The following is an 18,125-nucleotide window of genomic DNA, read 5'->3' on the forward strand; positions in this document are numbered from 1 at the left end:
TTATGGCCAGCCTTCCTTGAATATAAACAAACTTGAATGAAACACTTGATGCTGCAGATTACTGTTTGTTACAAAGTTTCAGGATGCTCTTGTCTGGGACTTTTATAACAATGATGTAAGTTTTGGTAATTGAAGTTTCTTGACTACTACTGTAATTATTAGCAATCTGATGCTGTTTGCAGGTCTATATATATTACGTGTATGTGCATGTGTGTGCGTGTGTGCGCGCTACCAGCACATCACTTGCTTCATTTACTTAATATATTTTATTTGATTTGGCCCCTAAGCACCACATCATAAGGCCAATGCAAAACTTCCAAAGGAAAATTAAAGTTCTAGTCAGCCTACATTGTTCATCAACTGAAATAAAAGTATTTGATGTAAAAGCAAAACCACTCATGCTTAGCTTAATCAGTCCAGACAAAAGAGGTATGTCTACACAGCAAAACAACAAAAACAAAACAAAAAAACAGTCTTACAGCAATGAGTCTCAGAGCCTGGCTCAACTGCCTGAGGCTCACATGACTCCCTGTTGCTGTGCTAAAAATAGTTGACATTCAAACTCATGCTGGAACCTGGGCTGTTAATCCCAGTGAGAGGGGAAGGAGGATTTCACACTCCAGCCTGAGCTTGACCGTCTAGACTGCTATTTTTTGACCTGCAGCACAAGCCATGGTTAGTTGACCCGGGCCCTGTGACTTGCTGTCAATAGGGTTTTTAATTTGGTTGGGGGTTTTTGTTTGCTGTGTAGCCATATCCAAAGTAACCATTCCTAACAGATGCATAGAATAAGGATCAGTACATATAAAAAAGTAGGACAACAGAGAGGGTCTCCAGCTGATTAATCTGCCAAAAAGAACTAGCTTTATATAACAACCTAACAGTAACACACTCACACTCGCACACATTCACGCATGGAATCTAGGGAATGGAAACTACCCTATCCCAGATACCACACAGGATGAGAGCTGATTTTACCTGCTGATTCTTTCCATTGTAGATTGCATGCCTTGGGGTTAGTACTGTAGCTCTTCATGTCCAGAATAAAAATAAATATTATTTCTGTCACACTTCTAGTGATGCTCTGCATGCCTTCAATCAGAGAGTTTCATTAGCCAGGTCCATTCGGACCACGCCTGTGCTGCTGCTATCATCCTATCCCCACCCTCAAGGATGCATCAGGCTGCATGTTCCCCCTGGGTTCCTTCTCTGCTTGCAAGTTTCAGAAGGAAACTCCAAAGCAGAAGGGAAGGTGGGTGGACAGTGGAGCACTCACGGGGGACATATATCAAAGAAGTGCCATTACTGCATAGGGGGAATAACCTTTCTGTTCTCTCATTGGTCTCCTGTACTCATCCAATTAGATGAAGAAGGAATAATTAAGTCTCTTGGCTAAAGACTTTATTGGTTTACAGAACTCAGTTGTTTATCTCTAGCCAGAGAACATTATCACTCCCCTGCTGGCTGAGAACAGATCTTAGATGCCTATAAGGAATTTAGCTACCTGCTGTGGCTTGCTGCTGTCCCTGTAGCACCACATCAACTGTGGTCCTTGAGTGGTGCTCCAGGTGAAATTGTCTTGTCCAGATTAATGAGCTGATGTAAACAGTTTTTTCTTAAAATTATAGCAGGGATCCAGGCAATAAGAGACCTGAGGAAAATTCCAAGCAGAAGGCCTAATGTGGGAGGATGAGAGAGTAGCTTTAAGGGTAACACTCTACCTTATTCTAATAAATATCCCTGTTCAGTGTTAGAAGAAAATGACTCTTCCTGTGATACCAGGGACGAACCCCTCAAGCTTCAAGTAATCAACATGAGGATCCACAGAGTCATGCACTGAATGTTGTCATAGGCAAAAATTTAAAGATTTTTTTCATTCCAAAGAACTAAGTGGATCGTGGATGCTACAACAGAGAGTATTGCACAGAATATTCCCAGCATGTTTATTATTCAGTTGCCATTCTCTCCTGTCTTTCCAAAAGACAGGGATTTTAAACCACATATTGCAAAAAGTAAAGTATTGTCCTTGCCTAAGAAGAGACTTGGGATAATACTCCCTTTACTTCATAATGCCCAGCCCATGCTCACTTCCATTTAGGGAGTGTCTAACCCAGAGCTGGAAGGTTTACATTTCAGCTGGAGTAGACACACTCATACTGACATAATCAGAGCAAGTGTGCTAAAAACAGAACTTTAGCCATATTGGTGTGAGTGGCAGATGTGCTAGCTATCCCAGTTTGTACCTAAAAATTTGTGTGAAATCATACTCAGAGTGGCTAGTCCCTGCCATTTGAACTGTCCAGCTCCAGTGTAAAAATACCCATAGAGGGTGGGAGTTCTCAAAGTACTTAGTTATGTAGTCTTCACCTGCTAGTCACGAGGAGCTCTAGCTAACCTTTTAGAATGGTACAGATGATCACAAGGATATGGAAAATGAGCAGGGAAGGAACATTTACCTTCACTGTTTTGAATCTCAGATGTGCACATTCTAACCTTATCCTGAGCATCAAATGGAAGATTCTGCTCCACAATAGCTGAACTTTTTGAGCCAACAGCAGGGATTACAATGCCACTTGCATGGAAAAAAAAGTGTAATTTCCAATTAATCAAGCCTTTACATTCAAGTCCCTTTATAATTTAACTTCCTGCCACCAAGCTGAGAAAGCAACTTAAAATGATGCCAATTTACACTCAGTCTGCTCCCTGCCTGCATTTGCAGCCTTGGCTACCACCAGTCAGCTTCTAAAACACTACCATGCTGTGTCTGATGTTGCCTGCCCTTTCAGCCATGGAAAAACTGTGATAAAATCTATACAGCCACCACTTTATCCTCCTTCAGATCCCTCCATAAGAATAAACTCTACAATGAGCCCTACAAATGCCAGCCTAATGATCATATATAGACTACAGCCATTTCCCCCTTCTTTCCTCTTCCTACTCCCTTCCTTCTTAGCTCCAGCCCCAGTTAAAACTCAGTGAAACAATTGCAATCCATGCAACTAATTATGCAAGTTTGATTCTTTACTCTATTCATTTGCATGTCTATTGTATCCTCATCCCGTTCTTTTTGTCCATTTGCTGAGGTTGTGAGAGTGATGTCTCTTCTCGTTATTTGTATAATGCCTGTCAAAAGTGGACCCCAATCTTTGGGCATTACCACTAATATTTACTTATAAGAAGTCCTATATATACTGGTATAAATGGCAGCTGTACCGTTTTTGCTTAAAATTCAAATTAACGCCAATGCATGATGATACGGAGGTTTATTGGCCATAGTAAGGAGCACTAAATACAGTTTCAAACTCACTTACCTACAAGTCTTTGCTGTGCTTACAGAAAGGACATTTGTGCTGGCATGAATCGGCCCTGTGAAACCTTAGGCTTGTCTCATCTATCTGGTATGTGCCAACCTCACCGCAGCTGTAATATTAATGAAGATTCTGGGCTGTCTTTGGCATTCACTATTGCACATGAGCTTGGACACAGGTATAGTTGGATCTGAAATGTAGAGTCTAGCCAGGGGCAAATTTAATGTTTTATGTGTTTATCTTAACATGGCATTTCCTTCTTAGATTCAAAGGGACCATCGTAGTAATCTGGAATAGCAGGGGCCATAGCATTTTTATTCTTTTTTCCCCTTTGGGGAAAATGAAAAATTGATGCAAAATTGGCAAATCAAAATTAGTCTGTGGAAAATTTCAATTTTGCAGAAAATTGCATTTTTTGTAAAAAATCCTTCAGATGGAAGCTTCATGACCAGCTCTAGCTTTCTAGCCTGACAGTCATAATCCTTAATTAGTGCCCTATGAAATTATTTTAGGCAGAGATTTACAACTGTACCTGCATTGTCTCAGCCTTCATTTTTGCATACACCCACAGAAAAAATTTGTAAGAAAAAAAGTTCCAAGATTGTGGAAGAGGAAAAGAGCCACCCAAGCTCTGGAGTCATTTAAATGTGATGTCTTCAAAAAATAAACATGTCTAAAGTTATTGGGGGTTTTAATTCCTTGGACAGTTGCCATGTCTGGGGCTGTACTGAGCTACAGTGACAGTTTGCTCACGTTGCTCTTCCAGTGGGGTGCTTGTTTATTATTGTTAAAAGTTATTGAGTAGTAAATCTCTTACAAGGATTGACAAAAGCTTTGCTGAGGTTAGACAAGACTGAGTTATGAACAGTTGTGGGAGGACCTGCTTTGGGGATGGTCTGTTACAATGCACCTCTGTTTAAATCAAATTAGAGTGACATCCTTGAAGTTATTTGAGAAAGAAGGAAGGAAAGAAAGAGTTTTGTAACCAGAGAAATTATTACAAGAAAAATTAATGGGTCAAATTCTGATGTGAGTCAGATATAACTATTCTGAAGTGAATGGGGTTATTTTCATTTGCAACACAATCATTGAGCAAAATGTTGCCTGTAATTTTTGTGAGATTTGTTTTCAGTATTGTTCCAGACTCCCTACTTGCAGTCTTGTCTTTGAAAAGTCTCTCACAGCAAACCCCAGACCTGTAGCCAAGCTGCTCAGTGCTGTGAGCTCATCCAATTTAATAGATTATGCTGGGTTTTGGCCTTAAGAACAAAGTGCTGCAGGAAGTGTTAGACATGTTCTCCAGGCACCATCCTTCTCTCCAAATCATTACCAAATTAACTTCATTGTGGGGGTGAGGGGCCGACTTCTGGGCCCCTGAGCAAGGTGAGGTCCAACTCTGCTCTTGCAGAAGGGGTGGGGCTGTGGGCAGAATGGGAGGGGCTGGAGACAGCCAGCCTCAGTGCTTTACAGAATATTCCACGCCTCCCCAAACAGCCCTAAGAGCTTCCCAGAACCCTGGGGCAATTGCCCTCTGTGTCCCCCGTCAGCAAACCTGACTGCAGGGTACTAATGGACACTGCCAAGTGGATGAAGGAAAAAGCACGAGACCTACGGTTATTAAAAATCCCCTGGAACTGTTAGCTAGAGTCAGGATATAAACAGTGGTTAATTTTTGCCAGGGCTGAGCCCCAGTATCTCTAGACTTGGCAGTGCATTGTCTGCCTCTGGGCTTGCTGTATCCATTATAAAAGTTTTTTAAAAATTGCTTGGGCCCCGGCACCTGATTGCTTGATTCTTGCCATCTCTTTCATTACAAATTAAGCATGGTATAAACTATGGGGCCCGGCACAAGTCAAATCAGATGATTATGTTTTGGCTTCCTAACATTCTCCCACAATTTCAACTCAGGAAGTTTTATTCTTTGCTTTCTGCATGGAACATTGCTGTGCATTGTGTGCCTGATCTAAAGCCCACTGAAGTTAACAGGAGTGTTGACTTCTGTTGGCTTTGTCTACTTTTATTCCATGGATGAAGTGATACCTGTATATTTTCCTAAGCATTTTGGAAGAAAGTTGCTATGTAAATTTCAGCTATAATAACTATTTCATATGCTTGGTAATATGTCTTATAGTTTTGGTATCCAGCATGATGGAAAAGAGAATGACTGTGAGCCTGTCGGAAGACATCCATACATTATGTCCCGTCAGCTGCAGTATGATCCTTCTCCACTAACTTGGTCACCCTGCAGCAAGGAATACATCACACGTTTCCTCGAGTGAGTGATTAGAATATTATGTCTACCTCGAATAACGGAATGCTGTGTAAGGTAACAAAGAGTTCAGGAAGAATTCTTAATTATTTTTATCCTTTTGAGGTATGTTGATGGATCCCATGTCATGCCACACCCTAATCTAACCAAATAGTGGTCAATTGATAGTGGAAGAATTGTTACATTGTGCAATGTATGGATTGGATGTAGATTTCAACAACCTGAGTTAAAAATGTGTGTAACCGGAAGATATCATACAGTTATTGGGAGAAAAGATCGTCTTACAGATAAGATATATGGTGATGAGATCTTGGAGAAATCACTTATGCTCACATTTTCAAAAGTGACCTCTTATTAGAGGAGCCTCACATTTTGAGTACCCAACTATTGACAACTCTGATGTGACTTTTGAATGTGGCTGCAGCTCTCCCTGAAGTCATCCAATGATTGAAGCGATTTCCAATTTGACAGACTACATTCTGCCTCCATAACATTCCTCTGCAAGGTGAACTGGGGAGAGCTATGGCAGAGCCCTTCACCATAATTCAGAGAAGGAAAGAGCTGCGGAGAAGGTCACACAAGAGCAACAATATCCCACCAACGAGAACCACACCAGTTCTGCTGCCTTTGCAGACTTCAGTGTCCCTTCTATATGCTATGGGTGGGTGAAGATACCAAGTATTAATACCCAGGTTGCTCCTCAATGGCAGGTCCTCCCAGGTTTTTTTAAGTTCTTTGCTTTTATCTGAGGTTCCTAAAACATTACTGAAAATAAGAATTATTTGCAAAATTCCCCAGGTCCATCTTGAAATCTAGAAGTCTTGTTTCTGAAAAAACATATGGGAAAATGCCATTCATGATTAGAAATGTAAAGTTGAATTATTTTTTAAAATTTATAATTACAATTACAAGCACATGATTGTTTGGTTTCATTTAATTTCCAATTTGATCTTTAGTCGAGGATGGGGATTCTGTCTAGATGATATCCCAAAAAAGAAAGATTTAAAGTCAACACTCATTGCCCCAGGAGTAATCTATGATGTACATCACCAATGCCAGCTGCAGTACGGCCCCACAGCTACTTTCTGTGAAGAGATGGATGTGAGTTCTTTTTGTTTTCATCTATTCTACTAACAAGAATTCAAGTTTTTACTTCTTAGTGTGACCTAACTAAATTGTAGTTTGGGGACATTCTATTCTGCCTACCTAAAGTTCTTCTCCAGTTTCAAATGAATATGGCTGTCCCATTTTGTTTTGTAGTTTTCTTGGAATATTATTGAATGGTTACTATGTTCTGTGCAGATGTGACTGCATTTCAATGGTAAAGTGGTGTAATTGGTAAATATACATTATAACTCTTGGGTAAGCGTATAAACAGAATCTTTATGACTTAGAAATCTATGTCCCATTTTCAAAAGCAGCTTAAGCATTTTGGCATATCTGTCCCATTGGCTAGCAATCATTTGGTCAAATTCATTAATTGGCTACACTTGCTCAACTTCTGTGAGAATCATTTGAACAAATCTCAGAGCAGTATTTGGCTTTGTATTCCTTACTTTTGCCCATTTTTGTTATGGACTAAATTGTTTAGGAAAGAGGTGCAATAGGTATGCTTATAAAAACTTTCATTTGCATACGCATCAGGAAGTCACTTGTGTGGACAATTGAAGGCAATAGGTGATTTACCAAGTAAGGCATCCAGTATCACTCCTTAACCTAAAAACAGTGGTTTGCAAAAATCATCTTGATTACTTTTTTTATTATGATCACTACATTTATCCTCATCTACTCACTATTATTTAATATTGGCAGTATTATACATTGCTGATTAATCTTCTCAGTCATAATGAGCAGTATGGGTTACAGTGCTGAATTGCAGCAATTGAAGCTGAATCATGTATTGAAATAATGTGTTCATTACATGTTTCACAGCTGTTCTTTACTGCTATAATTTCTTTTTGTACAGATCGGAAATTAAAGTATTTTACATTGTCAGTTGTGTCTCTGCTTAAAGTGAACAAACAGGCCTTTGCATTTGGTATCTCTTGACTAGTTGATTTATAAATAAATATATGTCAGTAAATTAATTTGTAATGTTTTTACTGCAAGGCCTCTATTTTTCAGGTAACAAAAGAGCAAAGAATTGCATATTCTGCTCAATCCTACAGTGAAATCAGCAAAAAGTGGGTATTTTACATTGATTATCTTGAAATGGTTTTGTGTCCTGGGGATGCAAGCCTATATGAAAGGATAATTTACCATCATGTTGTCACAGATTGAAGAGTCAAGGGCATGTAAAATTAACTCTAGTTGACTTGCAAGGCACGTGTGACTGCATGCCACAATGATCCATGCTGTGATGTGCAACCACTTTGTGGCAATGAAAGGCTTGTGGCAATGAAAGGCTCTGGCAGAGGCGAAGCTGTTGGGAAAGGTTTCAGCAATTCTCTGCTGCTGGATCCTTTCCCCGCTGCTGGAAACTTTCCCTGTGGCAGGGAGGCAGTAGAATACTACCGTGCTAAAAATAACAATGTAGTCAGGAAGCAGAGCTTAGGCTGAAAGAGAGTCCTCTTGGGTAGGTACTCAGGTGCATATCCACACCCCTCAGGCATGTCTTTACTCACGTAGGTGAGAAGGTGGGGCCTCAGCAGAAAGGGGCAGTTAGGGAGATGTGGCCGTGGTTTGGGCATCTATGCCCCCCACTTTCAGGGAGCTTTTGCCACTCCTGCTTTAATGCCAGCTTTCTGACCAACTTGCACTCAGTGTGTAGCTTACCCTACTGTTTACAGGTCTAGCGAATTCCCATGTGTCTGCTTACACTTAGCTGCATTTGCCTGAATTTGGCTAAGGATTTTCTTTCTATATTGACATGAACACTTTGAGCAGGGTTTATAACCAGCACCAAGTGAAGCGGGTAGACAGTATCCCCACTATACTGAGGAAGAAAATGAAACATTAATGGGCTGCCTTTTTTTCCAACAAGCAGAGCACCCCACCACTCCCTTTGAAACAATGAGAGCGACAGGCAATCTGCACCTCGGAAAAACTGGTAGTTAATGTCTTGTCACTGAATCTTTATCTCCAAAATGCCCATCGATTGTAATGAGATTGGAATTTGGTGCTTAACCTAGAATCATAGAATCATAGAATCATAGGACTGGAAGGGACCTCGAGAGGTCATCGAGTCCAGCCCCCCGCCCTCAAGGCAGGACCAAGCTCCACCTACACCATCCCTGACAGATGTCTATCTAACCTGTTCTTAAATATCTCCAGAGAGGGAGATTCCACCACCTCCCTTGGCAATTTATTCCAATATTTGACCACCCTGACAGTTAGGAATTTTTTCCTAATGTCCAATCGAAACCTCCCCTGCTGCACTTTAAGCCCATTACTCCTTGTCCTGTCCTCAGAAACCAAGAGGAACAAATTTTCTCCTTCCTCCTTGTGGCACCCTTTTAGATATTTGAAAACCGCTATCATGTCCCCCCTTAATCTTCTTTTTTCCAAACTAAACAAGCCCAGTTCATGAAGCCTGGCTTCATAGGTCATGTTCTCTAAACCTTTAATCATTCTTGTCGCTCTTCTCTGTACCCTTTCCAATTTCTCCACATCTTTCTTGAAATGTGGCGCCCAGAACTGGACACAGTACTCCAGCTGAGGCCTAACTAGTGCAGAGTAGAGCGGCAGAATGACTTCACGAGTTTTGCTTACAACACACCTGTTGATACAACCTAGAATCATATTTGCTTTTTTTGCAACAGCATCACACTGTTGACTCATATTCAACTTGTGGTCCACTATGACCCCTAGATCCCTTTCCGCCATGCTCCTTCCTAGACAGTCGCTTCCCATCTTGTATGTATGGAACTGATTGTTCCTTCCTAAGTGGAGCACTTTGCATTTCTCTTTATTAAACCTCATCCTGTTTACCTCTGACCATTTCTCTAACTTGCTAAGGTCATTTTGAATTATGTCCCTATCCTCCAAAGAAGTCGCAACCCCACCCAGTTTGGTATCATCTGCAAACTTAATAAGCGTACTCTCTATCCCAATATCTACATCATTGATGAAGATATTGAATAGTACGGGTCCCAAAACAGACCCTTGAGGAACTCCACTTGTTATCCCTTTCCAGCAGGATTTAGAACCGTTAACAACCACTCTCTGACTACGGTTATCCAGCCAATTATGCACCCACCTTATCGTGGCCCTATCTAAGTTATATTTGCCTAGTTTATCAATAAGAATATCATGTGAGACCGTATCAAATGCCTTACTAAAGTCTAGGTATATGACATCCACCGCTTCTCCCTTATCCACAAGGCTCGTTATCTTATCAAAGAAAACTATCAGATTAGTTTGGCATGACTTGTTCTTCACAAACCCATGCTGGCTATTCCCTATCACTTTATTACTTTCCAAGTGTTTGCATATAATTTCCTTAATTACCTGCTCCATTATCTTCCCTGGGACAGACGTTAAACTGACCGGTCTATAATTTCCTGGGTTGTTCTTATTCCCCTTTTTATAGATGGGCACAATATTTGCCCTTTTCCAGTCTTCTGGAATCTCCCCTGTCTGCCATGATTTTTCAAAGATCATAGCTAAAGGCTCAGATACCTCCTCTATCAGCTCCTTGAGTATCCTGGGATGCATTTCATCAGGACCTGGTGACTTGCTGACATCTAACTTTCCTAAGTGATTTTTAACTTGTTCTTTGTGTATCCTATCTTCTAAACTTACCCTCTCTCTGCTTGTATTCACTACGTTAGGCACACCTCCAGACTTCTCCGTGAAGACCGAAACAAAGAAGTCATTGAGCATCTCCGCCATTTCCAAGTTTCCTGTTACTGCTTCTCCCTCCTCACTAAGCAGTGGGCCTACCCTGTCCTTGGTCTTCCTCTTGCTTTTAATGTATTTATAAAAGGTCTTCTTCTTTCCCTTTATGCCTGTAGCTAGTTTGATCTCATTTTGTGCCTTTGCCTTTCTAATCTTGCCCCTGCATTCCCGTGTTGCTTGCTTATATTCATCCTTTGTTAGTTGTCCTAGTTTCCATTTTTTATATGACTCCTTTTTTATTTTGAGATCGTGCAAGATCTCCTTGTTAAGCCAAGCTGGTCTTTTGCCATATTTTCTATCTTTCCTACACAGCAGAATTGTTTGCTTTTGGGCCCTTAACAACGTCCCTTTGAAATACTTCCAACTCTCCTCAGTTGTTTTTCCCTTCAGTCTTGCTTCCCATGGGACCTTACCTACAAGTTCTCTGAGCTTATCAAAATCTGCCTTCCTGAAATCCATTACCTCAATTGTGCTGGTCTCCCTTCTACCTTTCCTTAAGATCATGAACTCTATTATTTCGTGATCACTGTCCCCTATACTGTCTTCCACTTTCAAGTTCTCAACTAGTTCCTCCCTATTTGTTAAAACCAAATCCAGAACAGCTTCTCCTCTGGTAGCTTTTTCAACCTTCTGAAACAGAAAGTTGTCTCCAATGCAGTCCAGAAACTTCTTGGATAGCCTGTGCCTCGCTGTGTTAGTTTCCCAACATATGTCTGGATAGTTGAAGTCCCCCATCACCACCAAATCTTGGGCTTTGGATAGTTTTGTTAATTGTTTAAAAAAGGCCTCATCCACCTCTTCCACCTGGCTAGGTGGCCTGTAGTAGACTCCTAGCATGATATCACCCTCGTTTTTTACCCCTTTTAGCTTAACCCAGAGACTCTCTACACAGCTATCTCCTATGTTCATCTCCAACCTCTGAAATTAGAAGTCATTTAGGTTGCTAGCGGATACATAATCCACTATATATTTGGGAACGTTTATCTGTTTGTCTGTGCTGTATCTTCTATGGTATGTGTGGTATGCCTAGCATTGTTAATGACGGGGAAAATTCATATGCATGATGACTTATTTGGAAAGCTTCTATGAAAGCTAATGAGTTTCCTTCCTAAATCCCTAAGGGTATGTCTACACTACCCCGCTAGTTCGAACTAGCGGGGTAATGTATGCATACCGAACTTGCTAATGGAGCCCGGGATTTGAATTTCCCGGGCTTCATTAGCATAAAGCTGGCTCCGCCATTTTTAAAAGCCGGCTAGTGCGAACCCTGTGCCGCGTGTAGCCGCGCGGCACGGGGTTCGCACTAGCCGGCTTTTAAAAATGGCGGAGCCAGCTTTATGCTAATGAAGCCCGGGAAATTCAAATCCCGGGCTTCATTAGCAAGTTTGGTATGCATACATTACCCCGCTAGTTCGAACTAGCGGGGTAGTGTAGACATACCCTAACTTTTGGAAGAAAATATTTGTCTATAAAATCTATGGATTTTTTCCCAATGTGAAAATGAAACTGCCAGCAGCAGGATGTACTCATTTTAAAGCCCATTTCTAATAATCCAGCAAGCTATTCTAGTGGATGAAAGATAAAAAGTACACTTTTGATTGTATTTCTTCTTGAGTATATAGTAGCAGAGTACCTTTCACACAGAGAACAAAACATATTCCATGAAAAACAAAAATTCCATGCACCCTGGTAGACCAGACATCCAGAACAGATTTTAATTCTGTGACTACATCCCAAAAAATGTAGTGTCCCCAAATGCTCCCTAAAATGGGGTTCCCAGATTTCCCCCCCCCCCCGAGGCCCACGTGTGCAGCTGCAATTGGTGCTGCATTCCACAGTTAATACTTCTTAAGAAAAAATATTAATTTTAATGATTACATACTGTGACAAAGTCAAACCTGAGGGCTGCAATAGAGTGGGAAAAGGCAGCTCTAGCTGGGTAAAAAGACAACTCTGCTGTTAATTAGAAGTGGATTACTGCAGGGCAAGCTGGAAGCCCTATCCCAGGTAAGACAACCCCTTGTCAGCTCTATCTTAGAACAATTAGGATCAGCTGATTCCACTTCAGACCTGCCTGAGACCTTTAAAAGCCTCTCCTGTTAGCTGGAAAGGATAGGAGTGACAGGTAGACAGAAACACCAACAGCTACTGAAGGAGGAGACAACCAGTAAGTGAGAAACTGGGCTTCCCTACCCCAGGAAAAGATTACCAGCCCAAGCCCTGCTAAGAGGAAGGCTGACTGCCCAGATGACACTGCAGATGGGAGAAGAGGTGTTTTACCAAAACACTTCCTACCAAGGGGAGAAGTTCAGAGTATGTCAAGGGAAAGAGGGGTCCTTACTACAAAACATATAGGCTACATCTAGACTGGCAAAGTTTTCCGTTAAAAGCATTTGCGGAAAAGAGCATCTAGATTGGCACAGACGCTTTTCCGCAAAAGCACTTTTTGCGGAAAAGCGTCCATGCCAATTTAGACACGCTTTTCCGCAAAAAAGCCCTGATCGCCATTTTCGTAATCGGGGTGGTTTTGTACAAAACAAATCTGAGCCATCTACACTGGCCCTTTTGCGCAAAAGCTTTGCGCAAAAGGACTTTTGCCCGAATGGGAGCAGCATAGTATTTCCACAAGAAGCACTGATTTCAGACAGTAGGAAGTCAGTGTTCTTGCGGAAATTCAAGCAGCAAGTGTGGACAGCTGGCAAGTTTTTCCACAAAAGCACAATGGAAAAGGAAAAGTGGAGAGCACAATGTGGTGTTCAAACATGGAGAGCATACGGTATAAATGTATAAAGGTGAGCAATAAGTGATATAATGTTAACAAAATTTTTACCAACAGGCTACGTCTACATTGGCATGATTTTGCACACGAACACTTTCGCGGAAGAGTTCTTGTGCAAAAACTCTTCCAGAAGAGAGCATCTACACTGGCATGTGCTTTTGCGCAAGAGTATCCGTGCCAGTGTAGACGCTCTCTTGCGCAAGAAAGCTCTAGTGGCCATTTTAACCATAGGGGTTTCTTGCGCAAGAAATTCATGTTGCCTGTCTACACTGGCCTCTTTCACAAGAACAATTGCGCAAGAGAGCTTATTCCTGAGAGGGAGCATCATAGTTCTTGTGCCAGAAGCACTGATTTCATACATTAGAACATCAGTGTTCTTGCACAAGAACTCGCAGCCAGTGTAGACAGGCAGCAAGTTTTGGTGCAAAAGCGGCTGCTTTTGCTCAAGATCACACCAATGTAGGCACAGCCTTCCAATGCCAAAATAGTAACTGAGCTTTTCTGAAAATCTGTGACCAACAGTGTGTGCTGAACTGTTTTGATAATTTGGCCTCACTTCTATAAAAGGTTGAACCAAAACCCTAGATATGAAATTTACTTGTAATATGTATGCTGGGAGGGCTTAAATTCCTGAACTACATCCAGATTTTGCCCCTTAAAGCTCATTTTTAATTTTAATAACACATGTGTTTGTGTACAGTTGCTATTTATATATAATGACCATTTATTTATACAGACACACGCGCGCACACACAATTGCTCAGTAGGAAAAAAACCCATATACTATAATAAAACTAAAAAGGGATGAAAATTAAGGTGCATCGGACTAAATATGAATTACAGATATTAGACAACAATAAGAAATGTCTAATGACAGCTCAGTCCAGAAAGGAGAAATACCAGCCAAACCTGAGGTCCTAACTTACTTTTCAACAGTCTTTTTGCAAGTGAGTGCCCACTGAAATGTCTGGGTGCTTGCTAGGATTGCCAGCTTTCTAATCACACAAAACTGAACACTCCAGTCATGCCTTTTCCCCGAGGCCCTGCTCCTGCACCAGCCCTTCCCTTAAGCCCTGAGCACACTCATTACATTCCCCCTGCCTCAGTGGCTCACTCTCTCCTACCCTCATTCACTTTCATTGGGATGGGAGAGGAGGCTGAGGTGCAGGAGGGGGTGAGGGCTTCAACAGGGGTGTAGGCTGTGGGCTTGGGGAGGCAGGGTTGGGGCATGGGCTTACCTCTGACACAGCTCCCGACCAATGGCTCCTTGAGGCTAAGATAGATTCCCTGCCTATCCTGGTGCCATGCTGCACTTGGAAGTAGCCAGTCGGTCCATCATCTAGACTATGGGGGTGGGAGGAGGCTCCATGTGCTGCCTCTGCCCCCAGCTACTGTTCCCCCTCCCCAAGCTCCCATTAGTTGAGGACTGGTCCACGGGACAGAGGCAGAGTGCGGAGTTCTGTGGTCCTCCCAGCTATTAGCCAGACCTGTTAGCTGCTTGTGAGGTGCAGTGTTGTGCCAGGACAGGTGGGGACTAGTCTTACTTGGCTCTGCAGCACAGTTGACCAGATTTTTAATGGTCTAGTCAGCAGTGGGTCTCATCATACATTTTCTCCTCTTGAGGCTGCTTGTGCATCTGCAATATGCTCAATATGCTCAAACTTTTTTCAAATGAACATTCAGTTGTTAGGGGGCACGCCGGTTGAGAGAGCAGGAAGAACTTTCAAACTCTCAAGAGAACTCTAATTCAGTCAGCTGGACACAATAGCTACGTCTACATTGGCAAAATTTTGCACAACTATTTTTAACGCAAGAGTTTTTGCGTTAAAATATTTGCACAAGAGAGCGTCTACACTGGCATGTGCTTTTGTGCAAGAGAGGTGCTTTTGCGCAAAAGCATCCATGGCAGTGTAGACGCTCTCTTGCGCAAGAAAGCTCCGATGGCCATTTTAGCCATCGGGCTTTCTTGCGCAAGAAATTCATGTTGCCTGTCTACACTGGCCTCTTGCGCAAGAACACTTGCACGAGAGGGCTTATTCTTGAGTGGGAGCGTCATAGTTCTTGCGCAAGAAGCACTGATTTCTTACATTAGAACGTCAGTGTTCTTGCGCAAGAACTCGCGGCCAGTGTAGACAGGTGGCAAGTTTTTGCGCAAAAGCGCCTTGCCAGTGTAGACACAGCCAGTATGGTCACAATTTTGTATTTGTACACAGATCCATGACAGGACAATAATGATGAGTAAAAGTTCTGTGGCTAAAATTTTAAACAGAGACTAGAGATTTGGTGTATCTGATCTTGCAATAACTTTCAAGGAGCCTAGTTTTCAAAAAGTTCTAAGTAACCTGACTGCTTGAAGTCAAGCCCTTTAAAGGTATCACAAATTAAAATACCCACAAATCCTTGATGACTTTTGAAAATTGCAGCCTGGGAGTTTCAACTCTTCTGGAGACAACTCCAATTCGCTCTCCTTCTTACAGAATATTTGCCAGACGCTCTGGTGCTCAGTGAAAGGTTCCTGCCGCTCAAAACTGGAGGCTGCTGCAGATGGAACTAGATGTGGAGAAAACAAGGTGATTTACAGGCTTCTTTTATATTAACATGAAGATAAGAAAACATGATGGCTTCGTCTAGACTGGCAAGTTTTTCCGCAAAAGCAGGTGCTTTTGTGGAAAAACTTGCCAGCTGTCTACACTGGCCACTTGAATTTCCGCAAGAACACTGACTTCCTACTGTCTGAAATCAATGCTTCTTGCAGAAATGCTATGCTGCTCCCGTTCGGGCAAAAGTCCTTTTGCGCAAAGCTTTTGCGCAAAAGGGCCAGTGTAGACAGCTCAGATTTGTTTTGCGCAAAAAAGCCCCAATCGCGAAAATGGCAATCGGGGCTTTTTTGCGGAAAAGTGCGTCTAGATTGGCACGGATGCTTTTCCACAAAAAGTGCTTTTGCGGAAAAGTGTCCTTGCTAATCTAGATGCTCTTTTCCACAAATGCTTTTAATGGAAAACTTTTCCATTAAAAGTATTTGCGGAAAATCATGCCAGTCTAGACGTAGCCAATGGGTTTTGTCATTGTCATAGATTAAACTAAGTGGCATACTGAGAGATGTCTCATATCTTTGTGTTGCTGAGTTTTTCCAGCATTTCATGTTTTCTATTGCTTAATGGAGTTCACTCGTAGTAACATTTTTCTCTGATTTTAATCTTAAACCCTGACCTTTCTCCGCTTGCTTTTATTATCATTACCTTACTGTTTTTCTTCCAACTGAGGGGACTATGCTTTCTTTTTGATCAAAGTTTATTGCTAGCCAGCAGGAGCTCAACGTCCTAGTTCATAGGGGCTGTAAGATCTGACCTCAATACTTTTTAATGCGATTCATGGCCTCTGCTTGCTAAGGGAGTCAGAAACCTCTGAGGTGTTCTGAATTTGTCTTGTTGCTGGAATCCAAAGCACCACACTCCATCTCCATGACCCAGGTGTTGTCACTATTGCACTAGCTGTCTTGTACAGGAAGATGTGAAATGCATAGTTATTAAATTATTTGGAGGTTCAATTCTAAAACATGACAAGCACTTTAGTGGGAGTAAGGAGTGCTCAGGTCCTCTCAGGAATATGTCTTTAATCAGGATTTCATGAGATGAATCTAATTCCTCTCCGTCTTGTTAATTGAACAACTCTTGGTGCTGTGATTCTGTGGTAAAGAGGGCCATTCCCCTGGCTGCCCCCCTCAAATTGCCTATGAGGAGTTGTCAACATCATTATTTCCAAATAGTTCATCCACTTCACATTTGCACCCTATCTTATTCTGGAATAACTTCCACAGACCATGAAAGATGTTCAGGTTTGCCCCATCTGTTGTTGTTGCTCAGACAAGTCAATAGTTCCAATGAAGAAGGACCCATCCAACCTCCCAGTCTGGAGGAAAGCCTTTATAGAAAGGTTCAATACTGGGACTCATAGAATGAATTTGCAGTTTAAATAAGAGGACTGAAAGGAAATGAAAGAAATGGAAAGTTTCAGAGCAGAATATCAGGAAAGTTTTCCTGACCAGTGCGGGGATAATCAGCTATTTATCTGGGGATACTTTCCCAGAAGGAGCAGTAAACAGTGTGGTTGAATAATAACATTTCAGAGTTCCTGTAAATACCCTGTAGGGCAAAATCCTCCATTGGCAAGGAAAAGAAATCACCTGGTGCTGAATGGTGATTTGCCATGGCAAAATTCACTCTAGAATGCCTCTGAGCCAGAGCAGCATAACAGCGTGAATCAGTGTGGGGCTAATGATTACTGAACTACTAATGGATTGGAGCAGGTGACCACAGGAGAGAGGGTTTTCTTCAAGAGTGGGGATTTGGAAAGCAAGGAAGGAAAGGTTGGGGGAATATAGATTCATATGATATTCTCAATGGAATGCTAGGTATCTATCTAAATGGATGGGAAACACTGTTGCGGAGAGTATAGTAGATATAAACATAGCCTAGAGCTATTGAGATGGGAATGGTCTCTCTAAGGTGGACAGCACAGGAAAGCGTTTAGATCCTTAGAACCTAGAATTCAATGGCTTATTTAAATCAAAGTATAGTATACACAGGGAATGGATACCAAGACTATCAGAATAAATACTGATTCTGAACTAGCTAGACATCTTCATAGACAGAGAAGGGGATTGAAAGACACAACAGCAGTACTTTCTATTGCTGAATCATTGAAAGCAATTACAGAAGTTGTATATTTGCTATAATTTAATTAAAAAAAATTATGTTTGTGGAAGAGGACTGTTGGCTCCTCATTAAAACTCAGTGGGGTTGGTTTGGTTTGGTTTGGTTAGCTTGCTCCCAGTACTGAAAAGGTGAATGGGAAATCAGAACTCGGGGAACAATGGGAAGAGGCCATTGAGGTGAGCCTGACTGACAGAGCTGGTGGGCTAATGAGGGAG

General features: G+C 41.8%; 1 protein-coding gene across 2 annotated transcripts in view; it reads left to right on the plus strand.

The window, feature by feature from the left end:
- ADAMTS12 (ADAM metallopeptidase with thrombospondin type 1 motif 12) overlaps window positions 1-18,125 on the plus strand; it is a 260,830-nt gene that overhangs the window by 153,799 nt on the left and 88,906 nt on the right. The window contains exons 7-10 of one of the 2 annotated variants that reach the window (XM_006116518.4): window positions 3,337-3,486; window positions 5,440-5,583; window positions 6,534-6,678; window positions 15,673-15,765. In XM_006116518.4, coding sequence (XP_006116580.2) covers window positions 3,337-3,486; window positions 5,440-5,583; window positions 6,534-6,678; window positions 15,673-15,765 — 532 coding nt within the window. The remainder of the gene's footprint in view (window positions 1-3,336; window positions 3,487-5,439; window positions 5,584-6,533; window positions 6,679-15,672; window positions 15,766-18,125) is intronic. The other variant, XM_006116519.4, reaches the window with a different exon arrangement.

This window comes from Pelodiscus sinensis, chromosome 6 (assembly GCF_049634645.1).
Source record: "Pelodiscus sinensis isolate JC-2024 chromosome 6, ASM4963464v1, whole genome shotgun sequence".
Taxonomy (NCBI): Eukaryota; Metazoa; Chordata; order Testudines; family Trionychidae; genus Pelodiscus; species Pelodiscus sinensis.